This window comes from Pseudophryne corroboree, chromosome 5 (assembly GCF_028390025.1).
Source record: "Pseudophryne corroboree isolate aPseCor3 chromosome 5, aPseCor3.hap2, whole genome shotgun sequence".
Classification (NCBI taxonomy): domain Eukaryota; kingdom Metazoa; phylum Chordata; class Amphibia; order Anura; family Myobatrachidae; genus Pseudophryne; species Pseudophryne corroboree.
In genome coordinates, this window is record NC_086448.1 from 174938671 (window position 1) to 174958275 (window position 19605).

Genomic DNA, 19605 nt, shown 5'->3' on the forward strand with positions numbered 1-19605 from the left:
CACACATCTCATATAGGTGCACAGGAAAATGTCAGACTGAGGGATACCGCTATTCTCAGTGATGTGCTCAGCCACACCTTGCGTCCACACGTCTCTGCTAATTGAAATGCATCCTTTATTTTAAAAATGTTCAAAAAAAGAAAAAAAGGAAGTGCAGTTAATGGGAGAGGGGGAATTGGTTGCTATAAGGGTAGGGTGTCAGGAGAGACTGAGAAGCTGTGGGACTGCCTTCCATGGAAAGCAGTAAATAGAGAATTTCAGACTTTTTTAGTTAATTCAAAATGCCTGGCAAGCACATATCAGGTTTTCTCTAATTTATGGCTAAATAAGTAATGTACACAATTAATGAAAAATATAAATGATACGGATGTAAGAAACAATTAATTTTTTTCAATTTTACATCTCCCAACGTCTTTAGCAATTATTTTGTCCTCACCATAACCTTATATTTGATCATTCTTATGCCAGGTGACAAATGCAATGGATTTTATTTCTCAGCGAAAAGATAAAGAAGTAATTTGCATTTTTTTTTTTTTATACTTTTATCAATTACATTCAGCATTGTAAAAAAGGTGTTTTATGTTTTTTTTTAAACTACTTTTTTGGGTGTAATTTAAAAAAAAAAATTTTTAATATAAGCATTTTTTTTTTTTTAAGAAGTCATGGTGCCGTGCCACTAGTCACAGCATAATAAACATACCAGAGACAACCCTGGTTACATTGTATTTGTGGAATTTTTGCTCACTCCTTGCAACGCTGCTTTAGTTCTATGAGACCATTATCTAATCCATTTCAGGTCACACCACTCTAACCAAAAGGGTTTCAGATCTGGGCACTAACTTGGCCATTGCAAATTCATGATTTTCCTTTTCAGACATTCATTTGTAGACTTATTGTTTGCTAAAGATCATTGTCCTGTTACTCTGATTCAAAGGGCCAAGCCTATTTTGCGCCCTATCTCTCTTTTCCACCCCCTCCCTTCCCCCGTGGTAATTTATGTCTCTCCATTTTATCCCTATCCAAGTTTTAGTATATCTGACCCAGACAGAGGTAAGAGGACTTTGCTCCAAGCTTACAATCAACAGCTTTTTAACATTTTACAGAGAAAATTTGTGCTGATGTTGGTATTATATTCTGATCTAGCCCATCTTGGGTCACCTCATTTTATGTAATACATTTTTTATTTTTAGCTTCAAAATGGTATACCAAACTATTCCTACACATTGTATGGGTTTAGGTAAGATAGCAAAAGCTAGCAATTATAAGTAAGTAAAAAAATTATTTTTTACCTATCTCGGGTACATTGTATTTGCTGCCAGAAAGAATGGTATTTTTTGATATTTCATGGTCTTCAGTGGGTACTGCAAAAACAAATTATTGCTATTGATGGATAAATGTTACCAGCCCAAAATGTACCAAAGTAGGTTCAGCCCAGGGAAATGGCTAACAGTCCTCAAGACAGTGCAGCGATTGTGCAATAAATCATTGCGTGAAAGTTCTGCTTATACATGTACTAGACACCAGTGACCTCACTGGAACATGAAGCCCATCAAGGTCATTAATGATTTTATGAACTGTGATTGGCTAGGCAAACAGCAAAGCAGCTTCTATGTGTTAGTGATACAAGTATTCTTTATGGAGCCTCATGTCGTATGTGGCAAAGTACAGATAAATATTATGCAATAGATGTAAATGCATGTTGGCAACCAAATCTAATTTAAATTAAGGAACTATCTGATGGTCAGTCTCATTTTAAATAATTAATTTTAATGATAATGTGTATGTTTATTAGTCCTTAAAAACTCACTAGGTGCAATATAAGGATATATATTGGAAATCTGTTCTGCAGTATATTAAATAAACTAATGATTAATTTATCAAATACTCCCATTTTTTACAAATTTTATTTACGGTTTTAACATTTTAATGATCATTTTTACTTTTAATCTTCCATTTTTGCAGTATAACACTGATTTTTTTATTTATTTACTTTTTAACTGCTTGAAATTCTGTGCTTATTTAAGATTGATTTAAAGATGAAGTGTATGTCTATAAAGCCACTGAATGTAACATTGCCTTTAGCATTCACAGTTGTAAGTATCACCATAAAATGATAGAAATATAGATGCCTAGCACAAGTGTGCAAAATGACTCCAAGGGGATGTCTTTCCATGTTTATACGGCACCAGCATAGTGTTATGGAGCTTTCTTGTCCTGTAATCTGGTGCGGTCTCATTTAGCCAACTAACCAATGGAAAACCTGATATCAAATTTGATGCCTCTCCACCGCAAAATAAAATGGTTACTAATAGTCCTTTCTAAAAATGCACTATTAGATGTGTATAAATAGTAATATTTTAATATTAAGCCTATAGTTAAATAATATGCTTTTTATTAATCTGATTCTTCTAAGTACAATTTGTTTTTATAACATTTTAGTTGGCAAATCACCCCGCGGATTACAGCCCAGTAGAGAGAGCATCAAAAAATGGTATTTGATTTCTTTGTTACGTTTCTTAGAGCTTATTTTTTAACAACTTTTATTATTTGATATTCAAATTTTTAGAAAAAGGTTCCATCTAATATTTCAGGACCTCCAGTACAACATTAACGAGTATCTTATAACAATCACTTGAAAACATTTCAAACACTTTGCATGTAAAGTATATTTAAAAGAGAACACATAACTTTTTAAAGGTAGGGTTTACATCTGTGGTTTTTAGGAAATCTTAATGCTCCGCTGCCTTGAACTTTTTATCACCATTTATTTTCTGAGTTAAACATACTATTTTCACTCATTAGAGAATGGATTCTTTTTCAATGGATATACTGTATGTAAATGTAGCCTAATAGTTGGTGTCCTTTAGGTTATAGTACAGTTTAAAACAAATTACTTAGGCCCAATTAATATGCACTTCATTGTCCAATAAATCTTCGATGCCCGTCTTGAACTGGGTACACACCTAAATGACTGTACGACCTGGCAATGTGATGTACGCTATATCGCCATACACACTACACGATGCTCCGCACAATATATTGTTACATGCTTCACGTAACATCGTATACCGCGGAATCGTTCCATTGGAGGCCCAGCACATCCAATGGGATGATGCAACCACCCAATTAATCAAACGATGGATTTGGAGGGTACACACTATACGATGGTGTTTGGGATCAGTCACCGATTGCATTATCTGCCACAGTGTCATATAGTGTTTATCCAGCCATAGACTTGCACGTTAAGAGTAGTCCACACTGGGAAGACTAAATTCTGACTCTTCCTTGATATTAATAATGCAACAGTTTGAAGGCTGTCTGCCTGTCAAGATCAGCATTCTCTGTCTCTGGTTGTTACTGGCAGCCTGTAACAGAACGAGAGGTGGAATCCATATTTTCATGATTTTTCTTTCGTAACCTCCTATGTTCCATTATTGCAGGACTCCCTCTGTCTTTCTCTCTAAGCATTGTACATCTTTGTTAAGGTTTTCCACTGTCGTTTGAAAGCGCTTAACCAGAAACAGCCTTTTTCCTATAAAACGTGCCCATGTGGCAAATAGAAGCGTCAGTTGCCAGAAGCCAGGTCCCAAACTGAATGATGACAGCCTATGCATGCAGATGTGCCAGTTATGCTTTTAGCATATATTGCAATTCTTCTGACCACTCTTCCATTGAGCTGTATTGTAGGCCTATGGATGGCTTAGTCTGCCAGTGCTGGAAGCCGCAGTACCAGATGGCTCTTGCAGTCATGTAACAGTGCTCCTCCTATTTTGAGACCTTTCCTTATTGAGAAGTATTAGACCAAATTTAGACAGATACTTAGAGTAGTACACGTATAATATAATCTCTTCTATCCAGAATAGATGGTGTCAAATATTTTTTTTGTTTCTTTTTAATAAATATGAACTATGTATATTTGATTCTCCTGTCTTCCCCATTGCTACCCTAACTTTTCCCTTCCGCAGTACTTTCCGGCAGCTTTTCTCACAGTGGAAGTAATTGTGGTGTTCATTGCTCAAAACAAATATGTTCACCAATATGCCACTGCATCTTCGCTGTCCTGTTTACCACTAGCAATCAACTGTGCAGACTCGCACTAATTCTGTAATAGGCTTCAGAACTGCCGTATGTCCGCTTTACCGAAGACAAATATGATCTTACGGGATGTAGTTAATATCCCGACGGTCGGGATGCCAGCGGTCAGAATGCAGATGTCTGGATCCTGACCACCGAGAATGCCGACAGTTGCGCTAGGGCTATTCCCTCTTGTTGGGTGTCCACGACACTCATAGAGTGGGAATAGAACCTGTGGTGAGCGCAGCGAGCCACCGATCCCGCAGCGTAGTGAGCACAGCGAGCCAGCAAAGGACTTTCTAGCGCTAGCCCCGCTACCGGCATTCTGACGGCTGGGATCCCGGTGTCAGTATACTGACCTCCGGGATCTCGGCCGCCTGGATTCCATCCCCAACCCACTGTTACAACCCAGTTCCTTCTCTTCAGACAAGTATGGATGTGATGCAGACACAATTGCATTACCTCCACTTGTGTGCACCTGTTTCTGTACATGCCAGTGCGACTTCATGAAAGCGATTCTTAGCAACATTCCCAGTTTTGCATCAGTCCCAGTGTTGGTAGGATATGGGCGGTGGTCATGCCAGCGAGTGTTTGTGAAATAATCACCGTGCATTAAAAAAAAATTTTGAGGGTTTTTTCTAACTATTTTGATAGAGGAACTCTGGTTAAAAGATCCATACCTGTTTTTACAGTAACATTACTTCCCAGTTTCAACTTTTTGCTAATGTAACTATATTTCATTACATCTTTTCCGCATATGTATAATTTTACAACAGTATATGGTATAATTTGTTTTGACCATTCTCTAGAGGAGTGGTTCTCAAATATTTTTCTGCCATGGCACTGAAGTGACATCCACCTACATGACACTTTAAAGCTATAAAATAAATGTTATTTAACCTTTAGTGTATTAAAATCCCAGAAGTTCTGGAATTTGAATTGCCGCCATCTCAAGGCGCATACTACCAGCAGTCCTTTACATTCGGCACCAATAACACCCCCCTCCCCATATCCCCCCAAAGTACACCCTCCCAGCAGTTCTTTACATTCTTCACCTATTACCTCCCTCATCTTACCATATCCACCCAAAGTACATCCCCCCAGCAGTTCTTTACGTTGCGCAACTATAACCCCCCTCCCCTATCTCACCATGTCCACCCGAAGCACCTACTCCCAGCAGTTCTTTAAATTCTGCTCCAAAACACCTACAACCCCCTCCCCCTTATCTAACCATATCCAACCAAAGCACACATTCTCAGCAGTTATTTACATTCTGCACCAATTACACCTATAACTGCCCCCCCCCCCACTCCCCTTATATCACCATATCCACCCAAGTGCACACTCCAAGCAGTTCTTTATATAAAACACCATTAACACCCTTAACCTTCCCTCCCCCATCTCTCTTTGCTTCCATTCTCTTTAACCATGATGCTGACACTTCTGCGCTGCTTTGGCTGCCATCATTGTGTCATTGTGTGACACACATCAGGGACTACCTTGTGATTAAGGTTTCATGACACAGTTTGATAAAAACTGCTGTAGAGTATGTACTGCAGATAACATTGTGAGGGGTTGCATGTGCATAACTTGCCTATGCCTTCTTTTAAAAAATGACAAATAAGGTAAATATAATGGTCTAGAGCCTGGGCAAGCAGCCTCGGGTTTGCAAAGAAGTAGATCACGGTACGTGGTGAACATGTTGATACTTATAATTCCACAACATTTAGTAAGCCGCAAGTTTCTTTGGTCCAATAGAAGTTGGTTGTAGTGAGAGTCAAGTTTTTGTTAGACCTGGAAAATTTCCTATAACAACCTTTTAGTGCCTATTATGTAATTTCAGTCTTTCAATAAATGTATTGCTTTATAGTTTATTATGTATCAATATGCAATGTGTGGCACTCCAGCTTCTGTGGAACTACATGTCCCATCAAGCCCTAAAACCAAAATGGGCAGGGCATGCACAGTAGCCGGAGTGAGACAAATTTACCTACCTCAAGGCTACACAAAGACATCTGAGATGTTTTTTGTTTGACAAGATGATTTTGTTTATTGATAATCACTGCTGTTAATGTTTTTTCTGAACAAGGTGGCACGGCAGAGAGAGGAGATGGAACCAAGTGATAGTGCAGGGAGGAGGGTTCCTAGGAGAGATAGAAGCGGGGACAAGGTCTCAGGGCAGAGAGGAGGGGTCTTGAGAGAGAGATGACAAGGTGAAGGTTAGACAGTAGAGGTACTTGGAGATTCAGAAGAGGGGAAAATGTGGCAGAGCAGGGAATAGTGGTACCATGAGTGAGAGTAGATTAAACCAGGTGAAAGGGCAGAAAGGAGTTGTCCTAGAAGAGATATAATTGGGGACAAGACGGCATGGCAGAGGTGGGGAAGGGGGGTGTTTTGGTGTAAAAAAAATATAATAATAATTTCTGTCCAATACGAGTAATTGGAGAGATGGGTAGACATTGGAAGAGGGGAGGGAAAAAAAATCTGCACAATAGCTAGCGACATAGTGAATGGTGGGTACAAAATACTAGTGGGCGGTTTAATAGATTTCTCATCAAGCTGTCTGCTGTACAAAGCATTAAAATTTTTAATAGTGAAACGTACAGAGATCTCAAGGTTCCTTAACCTAGCAGATTTTTGAGACTGTTGGTTGCTCTGTAAAAGCTGCTTGTACATTGGGTTTCACAATATTTTAATACAGAGACTTTGCAGAAATTAAAGTTGTATTGTTACAGCTGCAGGTTTCAAACATAGTATTCAGTGTCTTTTAGATGGTGGGCTGTCCAAATCATGGTCAACTGTAAGTGGTCCACTACATTTTGCCAATAGGAAAAATCCCTAGGCTACCTGAATATGGGAGTTTGGGTGTTGGATTGTGCTGTGTTTGTCAATGCAGCAGAGTATGGCTCAGGCTAGGTGTTATTTGAAGGATTGGTGGAAGTATTTGTGGCTGTGGTGGGAGTATACAAATATAAATGCACATGGAAAATATAGTGTAACTTTCAAGTGTTTAATGCAAATGTATAGCTGAAAATGGAATTTTAGAAGCTACAGTACTTCCTACATCTTGTTTTTTTGTTTGTCTTGTTTGCTTATTCCCCCAGAAATTGCAGATGTTTCCTCATCAAAGAAAAGCCATCGCAACATTTGAAAACCCGCACCATGCTTCGCAATTCCAGCAGAGGTTCCACAGGTATATTTAGCTGCTTAGCTTTGCTTAATTACATGATAACCCAATTTTTGTTTTTACAGATTAAGTTTAAGACATTCCCAAATTCAGTCCTCAAGGCACCCTAACTGCCTAGGTTTTTAGGATAACAATGCTTAGTACCTCAATCAGTTTGATTTAACCATCTGTACTCAGTCATGGATATCCTTAAAACATGGACGGTTGGGGTGCCTTAACGACAGAGTTTGGGAACCATCGGTTTAATGTATTTTACTGATTATATTGAAATCCCATTCACAGCACTAAAAGTAACACGTTTGTAGCGTGAAACAGCTTCTTTTTTTTTTTTACTTTCGTTGAATAGCTATTTATGGCCCTACTTTTTAAGAATGCATCTATGCATCTAATATTTGACTTCGCTATCCTCCTACAAATAACTTTCTCCATATCAAAATTTCTTTGGAAGGTAGGCAGACGTATGGCTGCCAAGTCAGACAATAGATACTTTGTTAACGCATGTCATGAGAAGGCAGAGGGTATAGCAGAGGAAGAATATTAGTGGCAGAAAGAGCTCAGAGTGGTGTTTCATTGCCTCTCTGCACACTTCATATTGTGCCGTGTGACTGGTTGCCATTACAAATGACAATGAACTGCAGAATTAGAAATCATTAACAGCAGTCTGAAATAAACAAAGGAAAAATGGTAAATACCAAGATGCTTCTTATATCCTGCTACTAATTTACAAAAGAAAACATAATTATTGTGTTGCTACATTAATAAGTCATCCCCGTGCTGCAAGTATGTAGTGCAAGTTGAAAAACTTAAAAGGACACATAAGCACAGGTGATTACCCTGTGTTCATTCTATGGGGGGGAAAATGCAGTTATCCGCAATCGATTTTCTTGGTAAAAAATAAAAATTGTAGTAAATTCCCGTTTTACTGCATTTTTTTTCGGTGTAATTCCATTATCCCCCATTTTTCAGTGCACGTTTTCATGGCAGCGAACACATGGCACTTATCATGGATTTTGTATCTCCCTGCTCCTCTGGGCATGTGAAACAAAATCTCTAATAGTGCTGACTTTCTGGGATAATTTAATTACCCCTCTGGGATCAAGTAGCCAAGGTCATTTTCGGCGTTTACATGAATTCGCTCCTATAAGTGTTCAGAACTTTCTTCAGTTTGGTGAACACTGCTCAGTCAGTACTTTAGGGGTCGTTAGACTGAATGAATATTGTCAACAGCACACATGCTGGTGTTGAGTCATTACTAGGTGGGGGCTAGAACACGTATGTAGTCAGATTATAGTACATGATGTTTCCATGTCCATCTGACATTCAAACAAGCATAGTGTTAGCTGATCAATCTGACATTCACTCTGAACACTGCTAGGAAACGACCCAAATGTATAAGCCCTAAAATAGTTTTACTATAAGAAATATATAGGTGGAGTTTCCCATATCCAAAATTCTGAAATTCAAATTTTGCTTTCTGTTGGTTCAATGTACACAGACGTTTTTTAATGCACACAATTATTAAACATATTGTACAAAATTACTTTCTGGCAATATGTATAAGGTGTATATGAAACAAATGAATTTTCTGTGTGCACACCATGTTTCATGCACAACATTATTAAAAATATTGTATAAAATGACCTGTATATAAGTTGTATATGAGACATAAATGCATTCTGCGTTTAGACTTGGGTACCATCCCCAAGATATCTAAATTGGAATGCAAATATTCCAATATTTATGGTCCCAAGCATTTTGGATATAGGACACTCAACATGTACTCATTTTATCAATCAATAACTTTTGGGTCTTGATCCTAAGAACTCGACTCTAAATATCTTTAGTCCTCTGACAACTCTGATTAGAATGACAAAGAAACAGAATGTCTTTGTGTTGTAATGCTTTAGTTCTCTTGGACTTTGCTGGCACTTTAATAAGCTTCTACCAAAAAAAAAATCATTTTCCTACCCCAGAACCCCTTTAATCTATTCCTGGTGCCTCTTATCAATCTCTGAGGGCTAATAATAATCATACAACATAAGAGGGGGCATGGGCAAGTCTGATCTTTTTTGTGATGTGATCATGAAGTCCAAATATTTGGCAGGTGAAGGAACATTTCAAATGAGCTTTTAGCCTATGTTGAAGGAACTGCACATACAGATATGTCCTCCCTCATGTGACCTGCGAACGGGTTGCACATGCTATCTAGTCGTGATTGCGACTAGCCGCATCCGCCTACAACCTATTTGTGGCAGCATGCGTAGTGACCACATGGCCATAGGCACGCTAGTCGTGGCAATCCACTCACAATTGCCATGGCTAGTAGTAGAGATGAGGAAGAACTCCTGTAAATATAGTTTCCTGTACTGCGTTTCATTGTGATAGACGTAATGAAACAATAAAAATGTGATGTTTGAGTTCCTTTTAATGTTAAAGTGGTTTAAAGCCTAAGAATACATTGCACCTGCTAATGACTTCTTATAAACTATTTCAGGCACATGATTGACTTGTCACACATCAACGTATCACTGGTCACTGAATGATTTGAGTTGTCACATTCAGCATCGACTGAGACACAACTGGAAAAGAGACTTCTGGACACTGTAGTGACTCCCTCTGTATTTTGGATTTCCCTACTCTCACAAGGCACTGAATGGAGGGACAAATTTGTTACGTAGAGTGAAACTGTGGAGTTGAGATTTTCCTCATTAGATCTCCCTACGTGTATCTTTGCTATTCTTACTGTGTTCTCTCTGAATTGTGACACTTGCATGTAAATCTGTCTCTGTGTCAAAAAGACTCATTACCGACATAGTAGGGGAAAAAATTAGAACAAGAGACAGTGTTGAAAAAGAATATATGATAATGGTTACTCTTCTCTTCTGGACGTGTTATGATTACAAATATATTTTACATTTAGTTCAACACCACCTAGAACATAACTCGATACATTTTAGCTCTGTTAAAAACCTATTGTAGATATTTTTTACTATCATCCTTGGCCTTGAATTGGAATTAGCATTTTATTCTGATTTTCAAAGTAATATTTATTTCAAAATACAAGATTTTGCAGTCTTATACTGTAAGTAATATCTTTTAAAGAAATAAGTGTTTTCTTTAATAATACCTGTAGAGCAGAGGTTCTCAAACACGGCCCTCAAGGCTCCCCAAAGGTCCAGGATTTAAGTATCTCCATGCTTGACCACAGGTGACTTAATTAGTACCTCAGTCCATTTGATTTAACAATCTGTGCTGATTTATGGATATACTTAAAACCTGGACCGCTGGGGTGCCTCGAGGACCGTGTTTGAGACACTGTTGTAGAGTATTCATACGCAATAGCATCATAGGGTTCTTTGGACTGGACTAATGGCCCTTTAGAAGACAGTAAATTAGGAAATGCTATCAATTTACCACTGGATTTGGAACAAATACTAGGATAAATACTATTTATATAACTATTAATGTAACATTCCTTTAATCCACTGGAGATAATTCACTTTCTTAGTCTTTCAGCTTCATTGTTTAGAATGACTTCATGGTTAAACAATCGATAGCCTTGCATTGGATTCCAAATGCCAAACTGTGGCTTCCTATTTAAGCCGTTGTTTATTAACTAGAGGAACAGTCCCCGTACATATTGACTTGTCGCTGTTATTATAGTATTTGTGGTAATATTGCTCTTCAGTGACTGCATACTTGTGGTTTTATAAAATTGGTTTCTATTGCGACATAAGGCCCCCATAGTAATAAATAGCATATCTGCCATATGAAGGATGGTTTTATGTTCTAGATAGCTTTATGTATTTGTGTATATATATATATATATATATATATATATATATATATCAATTTAAAGCCAAGCATGTTGGCCTTCCCTGATTGCTGGGATGTGTGCCATATATGCTAAATTGTAGCCACTTGATAGAAATCTAATTTCCCTTGTAGTAATTAAATTGGTGCCTAATGAGTTAAGCATGCTGAAACATAGGTTCTAGCACAGTTTACGCGATTCAATAATCATAATCTTCTAAAATGACTGAAGCAGCCTTTTATCATTTGAAGAAGCCTTTAACCTTGTGACACGAGGAAGAACCTTTTTTTCTACTTTTATTTTTATTGTTTCAACAAACTGTCTAGGCCCAAAGCTCATTAAACCTCTTTGGTTTATGCGATTAATGGCAGGACACACATTTAAGCAGTTATTGCTCCCAAGTATTCTTGTTTTTACATAGCACATTTCTTGGTTACCGGATGAGAGCCCTTAAAATGAAGATCTGTGTAGTTTATATTGTAAATAATATATTAGGTACTGGTCTTGACAATATTTCCCTCAAACCATTTATTGTCTAGAGATCTTCCTTTTCTAGCATATGTTACTTAAGGCACCATAGGATTTGTAGTTCAGCAGCTTGAAGAGGAGTACATTAAAATAACAGTATGTTAAGGATACTTTTTGATTCGCAGTGAAAGGGTCACCCATAAGCAACCATTGTATAGACTGAACTAGTATTCCGGAGTATGCCGCTTATTAATTGGGTTGAAAGTTTGTTCAGTCCCCACAGTGGCTGATAGCAATGTATTTTGGTGGCAAGTCCAGTCTAATAGTCTCCCTTCTGGGGCCAGTGCCAGGCAGTGTATCTTTTCTTTTCTTTAACCTATCCTTTCTTAGGAATAATGTTAAAGCATTCTTTCTAAATGTGTGACTGACACACACAGGAGCATACTTGTAAAATACATGTTAACTACAGCTACCTACAAACATTTAAATTGGAATCTTGGCCCTGCTTTATAGTTCCTGAATCGCTTTGTGTGTACAGGGTCATGTGCCTCGTTTCAGAACAGGACGGGTGCAGTACTAAAGACTTAATATTTTTCTTTCAGTGCTATTTACTGCGCATACTGGCAGGTATAAATGCATAAGCTTGTACAATCGCAAAGAACAAAATATTGATGAAGCGCTTTGTAGTGGGAGAAAAGGGCATGTAGATTGCAATGTGTTGGTATTAAGGACTTGAATCCGTTAAGGGCCGTTCTGTGTTGTTGTTTTTATTTATTTAGATTTTTTTTTACATCCTTAAAAGAATGTAGCTTTTCGGCCGATTTAAAAAAAAATTTATTGGGATACCAGTGATTCAGTGACGGTGGCTTATTTCTAAAACGGTGAAGGGCACTACCAAATCCTGTACTATGGTTTGACCAGAGATTCAAGTGGGCAATAATCACGTTAAGCCATGTTCCTGATACTGTAGGGTTATAGGTTATACTTTCTACATATCCTCCAATGTACAGTGGCTATTAATATAAACCAAACTGCATACATTCATATAATGTTAACTGTTGCTAATTTAGAGTAAGGAAAATAGCTAAAGCCTCTTTACTAAGGTTTAAGATGAGTTATTAAAGCAGAGTTTCCTCGAAGATGTAGGGCAACCATTATCTGTATTCTCTCATCATACATTTGAACTGCAATGCAGGTGAATTTTTTATTTTTTTTGTACATACTCAAAAGACAACTTTTAAAATAAGATTGTTCCACAAATGCAACTTTACCCTTTGGACTTTAATTTGCTGAGCAAACTTCCGTTCAGTTTCATATATGTTTGTGTTTCAGTGTATTCCTTCAATTTTATAAAGAGAATTAGTAAGTCAACAATTTTATCCAGACCAGTGTATTTGTTCATCACCCAGATTTTTAAGTATACATAACTGAGTTATTTACTGTACCTTTTTTTTTTCTTCCCCCCTTATTTGTTAATGTTTTATTTTCAACTTTCATCAAACATTTGTCTTTTGGATCATTTATAGTGCCATTTTTTTGGTCCTTTTTTTGAGTTTTTAACTTTATTTTTACACATCTGTAGCAATGTAAGAATGGTAAATATCTGAATTATAGGCTAGTATCAGAAACTAGTCTTAAGGTAATATCACTTTCTACGTTAATGGGAGATCCACCTTTTTGTTGCTTGAATGCTCTTTTTAGTGCTATTGGCCATAAAATATATAAATAAATTATAAACCTTTTACTTGACCAGAAACTATCCACTAGTGCACTGGCCTTAGTCCAAAAATCCTAATTTTAACGTTTTAGGAAAGGTCTGCTCTTTCTGATAAGAGGAATCTAAAAGGCTTATGTAACAATCTAGATTATTCTTTCTGGATTACTAGATTTTTTATTTTATTTTTTGCGTTATTGCTGGATTGCTAGTCTGTCTTTCAGTGCAAGACATTTCAGATGGTTTTAGTTAAGTCTGTACTTGTATAACCCACTTATATCATTTTGGTTCAGTACTAGCTAATACCTTGAAGATGACTTTAGTTTGTGGTGGGTATTTGTCAAGGTATATTATTTTTTATTTGTAATAAACTACAAATGTGTCTGTGGAAAGTTGGTCCTTTAGAAATTAATAACAATCGTGTGTGTGTGCAGCATATTTTTTACATGAACTTTCAAAGTTTGGAATACTGAAGTATGCACTCATCTTATAACAGACATTGTTAGATGTGTTTTGTTTTTGTTTTTTCTCTAGGAATTATATCGGTATATTTTAAAATTCCATACAAAGTCCCAGAAACACAGGGACTATATGTTTTTTGCAAAATTACCTATGTAATTTGGAAGACCGTAGTTTTAGAAGAAGAGTTTTCAGTGTTGTAGCAGTTTTGTTTTCATATTTGTGAAATATGCAATCCAGAAGTGTAAATAACCAGAACTCAACACTTCTACATACTTTCCCACCTGCTTCTCCACCTTGGAGAATACACTGAACAGATTCAAAAGTGCTTATTTAGTTAATATGAAATGGCACTTTGTTGTCCACACAGTTTGCAATCAGAGTGTATAGTAAGTATTGAAACATTGTTATAATCTCTACAATATATAATTATTTTGTTTTCCTTAGGGAGTGCAGGTGTATACCATAGGTTTAATTAACCCCTCTGTCTGGAAATATACGTTTTCCATTTAAACTCTTTTAAACACATGGTTTAAAGGTTAATGATGGGTAAAGTATTGTTCACAACTGTGGTTTAATAAGGAAAGCATGTTGTCCAAAATACTAAAGAATAGGGCAGCGGTACAGAAACTGTTTTGAATCACGTCGCCCTAGAGTATCAGAATCTTTTTTACGGCATCCCTAGGCTAAAAGTTTCTTATTGAGAAAGTTAGAAATATTTGATTAAGTAAATTGTGTTTATATGTCATCCTTAGGTTCAGCTATGTGGTGAGGGACAAGATTTGCTTCTGTTTGTCCTCATATTTTATGATTGGAAGCCACTAGCACTGGTTTTGCCTATTACATTGACCATAAATAATTTGTATTGGTACTAGACCACCAATCCAAGGCACCCCTGCAATTGTCCAAATGCACCCCAGAGTGCCTAGGCACACAGTTTAAGAACCACTGGAATAGGGCATGTTTTGTTTGTTTGTTTGTTTGTTTGTTTGTTTGTTTGTTTTTTAAATCTACTACACTACTTAATAGAGTAAGGGTCCATCAAGTGATTTGAAGCACTTTCCGTATATTTAATTTTTATGATTGGTGCATTAGTTTTAGTTTGTTTTTTTCTAAATTTATCTCCTAATTATTTTTTTAATTCCCAGTTTATAAGATGATTTGCAAATAATAACTTATGGCTTCTTGTTAATATACAAATAAACCTATGCTTTTTAGTAGCCAACACTGGTAGATCCGTGTGCGCCAAACAGATATTTCTGTGCTCATTTTGTCTGCACAAAAGCCAACAAATTTGAAACATTGCTGCTCTGCAATCCAGGCAAACTATACAACTGCATGCCTTATGACTATGTATACGCAACTATTCCAGTCATTGCCCTACTACACTTTCCAGTATTCCTGGTCATATATGAACTTTCTTGATCCATATAAAGTGATTAGTTACCAGCCCATCAGAATTACGAAAAAAACATAACCGTAATGTCAGTGCCAGCGGCTGTGCGCGCCGAAACAGAGCAACAATTGAAGTGCTCCTTCAGGCGCCATCTAGTGGCAGCCGGCATGCAAAACACTTGAATTCCCCCCATAGAGGTAAGGAGCAGCAATTAGCCTTTTATTAAATAAGATGTTTCTCTAACGTCCTAAGTGGATGCTGGGACTCCGTAAGGACCATGGGGAATAGCGGCTCCGCAGGAGACTGGGCACAAAAGTAAAAGCTTGAACTAGCTGGTGTGCACTGGCTCCTCCCCCTATGACCCTTCTCCAAGCCTCAGTTAGATTTTTGTGCCCGAACGAGAAGGGTGCATGCTAGGTGGCTCTCCTGAGCTGCTTAGAGTAAAAGTTTATTTTAGGTTTTTTATTTTCAGTGAGTCCTGCTGGCAACAGGCTCACTGCATCGTGGGACTAAGGGGAGAAGAAACGAACTCACCTGCGTGCAGAGTGGATTGGGTTTCTTAGGCTACTGGACATTAGCTCCAGAGGGACGATCACAGGTTCAGCCTGGATGGGTCCCGGAGCCGCGCCGCCGGCCCCCTTACAGAGCCAGAAGAACGAAGAGGTCCGGTGAAATCGGCGGCAGAAGACGTTCCTGTCTTCAACTAAGGTAGCGCACAGCACTGCAGCTGTGCGCCATTGCTCTCAGCACACTTCACACTCCGGTCACTGAGGGTGCAGGGCGCTGGGGGGAGCGCCCTGAGACGCAATAAAAAACAGAAATACCTTAGGATGGCAAAAGAAATACATCACATATAGCTCCTGGGCTATATGGATGTATTTAACCCCTGCCAGTTTTCCAGAAAAAAGCGGGAGATAAGGCCGTCGTGAAGGGGCGGAGCCTATCTCCTCAGCACACAAGCGCCATTTTCCCTCACAGTTCCACTGGAAGGACGGCTCCCTGACTCTCCCCTGCAGTCCCTACAGAATCAGGGTAAAAACGAGAGAGGGGGGGCACTATTGGCAGCTAAATTATAAACAGCAGCTATAAAAGGGAGTAACACTTATATAAGGTTATCCCTATATATATATAGCGCTCTGGTGTGTGCTGGCAAACTCTCCCTCTGTCTCCCCAAAGGGCTAGTGGGGTCCTGTCCTCTATCAGAGCATTCCCTGTGTGTGTGCTGGGTGTCGGTACGATTGTGTCGACATGTATGAGGAGGAAAATGATGTGGAAGCAGAGCAATTGCCTGTATTAGTGATGTCACCCCCTAGGGAGTCGACACCTGACTGGATGGTTGTATTTAAAGACAATTAGTGCCTGTCCAGGCGTCTCAGACACCGTCAGGGGCAATAAAACGCCCGTTACCTCAGTGGGTCGACACAGACCCAGACACGGATACTGAGTCCAGTGTCGACGGTGATGAGACGAACGTAATGTCCAGAAGGGCCACACGTTACATGATCACGGCAATGAAGGAGGCATTGAACATTTCTGACACTACAAGTACCACAAAGAAGGGTATTATGTGGGGAGTGAAAAAACTACCAGTAGCTTTTCCTGAGTCAGATGAATTAAATGAGGTGTGTGATAAAGCGTGGGTTTCCCCCGATAAAAAAGTGCTAATCTCTAATAAATTATTGGCACTATACCCTTTCCCGCCAGAGGTTAGGGTGCGTTGGGAAACACCGCCTAAAGTAGATAAAGCGCTCACACGTTTATCTAAACAAGTAGCGTTACCGTCTCCTGATACGGCCGCCCTCAAAGAACCAGCGGATAGAAGGCTGGAAAATATCCTGAAGGGTATATACACACATACTGGTGTTATACTGCGACCAGCAATCGCATCAGCCTGGATGTGCAGTGCTGGAGTGGCGTGGTCGGATTCCCTGACTGAAAATATTGATACCCTGGATAGGGACAGTATATTACTAACTATAGAGCATTTGAAGGATGCATTACTATATATGCGTGATGCACAGAGGGATATTTGCACCCTGGCATCAAGAGTGAGTGCTATGTCCATTTCTGCCAGAAGAGCGTTATGGACGCGACAGTGGTCAGGGGATGCGGATTCCAAACGACATATGGAAGTATTGCCGTTTAAAGGAGAGGAGTTATTTGGGGCCGGTCTATCGGACCTGGTGGCCACGGCAACGGCCGGAAAGTCCACCTTTTTACCCCAGGTCACCTCTCAGCAGAAAAAGACACCGTCTTTTCAAACTCAGTCCTTTCGTTCCCATAAGTACAGGCGGGCAAAAGGCCACTCATTTCTGCCCCGGGGCAGAGGAAGAGGAAAAAGACTGCACCAGGCAGCCGCTTCCCAGGAGCAGAAGCCCTCCTCTACTTCTGCCAAGTCTTCAGCATGACGCTGGGACTTTACAAGCGGACTCGGACATGGTGGGGGCCCGTCTCAAAAATTTCAACGCGCAGTGGGCTCACTCGCAAGTGGACCCCTGGATTCTGCAGGTAGTATCACAGGGGTACAAACTGGAATTCGAGACGTCTCCCCCTCGCCGGTTCCTGAAGTCTGCTCTACCAATAGTCTCCCTCAGACAGGGAGGCAGTTTTGGAAGCCATTCACAAGCTGTATTCCCAGCAGGTGATAATCAAGGTATCTCTCCTACAACAGGGAAAGGGGTATTATTCCACGCTGTTTGTGGTACCGAAGCCGGACGGCTCGGTGAGACCAATTTTAAATCTAAAATCCTTGAACACTTACATAAAGAGGTTCAAATTCAAGATGGAGTCACTCAGAGCAGTGATAGCAAACCTGGAAGAAGGGGACTATATGGTGTCTCTGGACATCAAAGATGCTTATCTCCACGTCCCAATCTACCCTTCTCACCAAGGGTACCTCAGGTTTGTAGTACAAAACTGTCATTATCCGTTTCAGACGCTGCCGTTTGGGTTGTCCACGGCACCTCGGGTCTTTACCAAGGTAATGGCCGAAATGATGATTCTTCTTCGAAGAAAAGGCGTTTTAATTATCCCTTACTTGGACGATCTCCTGATAAGGGCAAGGTCCAGGGAACAGTTAGAAGTCGGAGTAGCACTATCTCAGTTAGTGTTACGTCAGCACGGGTGGATCCTAAATATTCCAAAATCGCAGCTGATTCCAACGACACGTCTCCTGTTCCTAGGAATGATTCTGGACACAGTCCAGAAAAAGGTGTTTCTCCCAGAGGAGAAGGCCAGGGAGTTATCCGAGCTAGTCAGGAATCTCCTAAAACCAGGCCAGGTGTCAGTGCATCAGTGCACGAGGGTCCTGGGAAAAATGGTGGCTTCTTACGAAGCGATTCCATTTGGAAGATTCCATGCAAGAACGTTTCAGTGGGATCTTCTGGACAAATGGTCCGGATCGCATCTTCAGATGCATCAGCGGATAACCCTGTCGCCAAGGACAAGGGTGTCTCTTCTGTGGTGGCTGCAGAGTGCTCATCTACTAGAGGGCCGCAGATTCGGCATTCAGGATTGGATCCTGGTGACCACAGATACCAGCCTGAGAGGCTGGGGAGCAGTCACACAGGGACAAAATTTCCAGGGCTTGTGGTCAAGCATGGAAACATCTCTTCATATAAACATTCTGGAACTAAGGGCCATTTACAATGCCCTAAGTCAAGCAAAACCCCTGCTTCAGGGTCAGGCGGTATTGATCCAATCGGACAACATCACGTCAGTCGCCCACGTAAACAGACAGGGCGGCACGAGAAGCAGGAGGGCGATGGCAGAAGCTGCAAGGATTCTTCGCTGGGCGGAGAATCATGTGATAGCACTGTCAGCAGTGTTCATTCCGGGAGTGGACAACTGGGAAGCGGACTTCCTTAGCAGACACGACCTTCACCCGGGGGAGTGGGGACTTCATCCAGAAGTCTTCCAAGAGATGGTAAACCGTTGGGAAAAACCAAAGGTGGACATGATGGCGTCCCGTCTCGACAAAAAAAACTGGACAGATATTGCGCCAGGTCAAGGGACCCTCAGGCAATAGCGGTGGACGCTCTGGTAACACCATGGGTGTACCAGTCAGTGTATGTGTTCCCTCCTCTGCCTCTCATACCAAAAGTACTGAGAATCATAAAAAAGAGAGGAGTAAGAACTATACTCGTGGTTCCGGATTGGCCAAGAAGGACTTGGTACCCGGAACTTCAAGAGATGCTCACGGAGGACCCGTGGCCTCTACCTCTAAGAAAGGACCTGCTCCAGCAGGGACCTTGTCTGTTCCAAGACTTACCGCGGCTGCGTTTGACGGCATGGCGGTTGAACGCCGGATCCTCAAGGAAAAAGGCATTCCAGAAGAAGTCATCCCTACCCTGATAAAGGCCAGGAAGGATGTAACCGCAAAACATTATCACCGCATTTGGCGAAAATATGTTGCGTGGTGTGAGGCCAAAGAGGCCCCTACAGAGGAATTTCAACTGGGTCGCTTCCTACATTTCCTGCAAACAGGACTGTCT

The 19605-nt window shown here is 40.0% G+C and overlaps 1 protein-coding gene across 4 annotated transcripts in view; it reads left to right on the forward strand.

Annotated features, from left to right (window-relative positions):
- Positions 1-11120, forward strand: part of RBM33 (RNA binding motif protein 33) — a 297939-nt gene extending 286819 nt beyond the window's left edge. For 3 of the 4 annotated variants that reach the window (XM_063921887.1, XM_063921881.1, XM_063921886.1), the window contains 3 exons: positions 2440-2491; positions 7179-7267; positions 9756-11120. In XM_063921887.1, coding sequence (XP_063777957.1) covers positions 2440-2491; positions 7179-7225 — 99 coding nt within the window. In that variant the 3' untranslated portion in view covers positions 7226-7267; positions 9756-11120. The remainder of the gene's footprint in view (positions 1-2439; positions 2492-7178; positions 7268-9755) is intronic. The other variant, XM_063921882.1, reaches the window with a different exon arrangement.
- The last annotated feature ends 8485 nt before the right edge of the window (positions 11121-19605 follow it).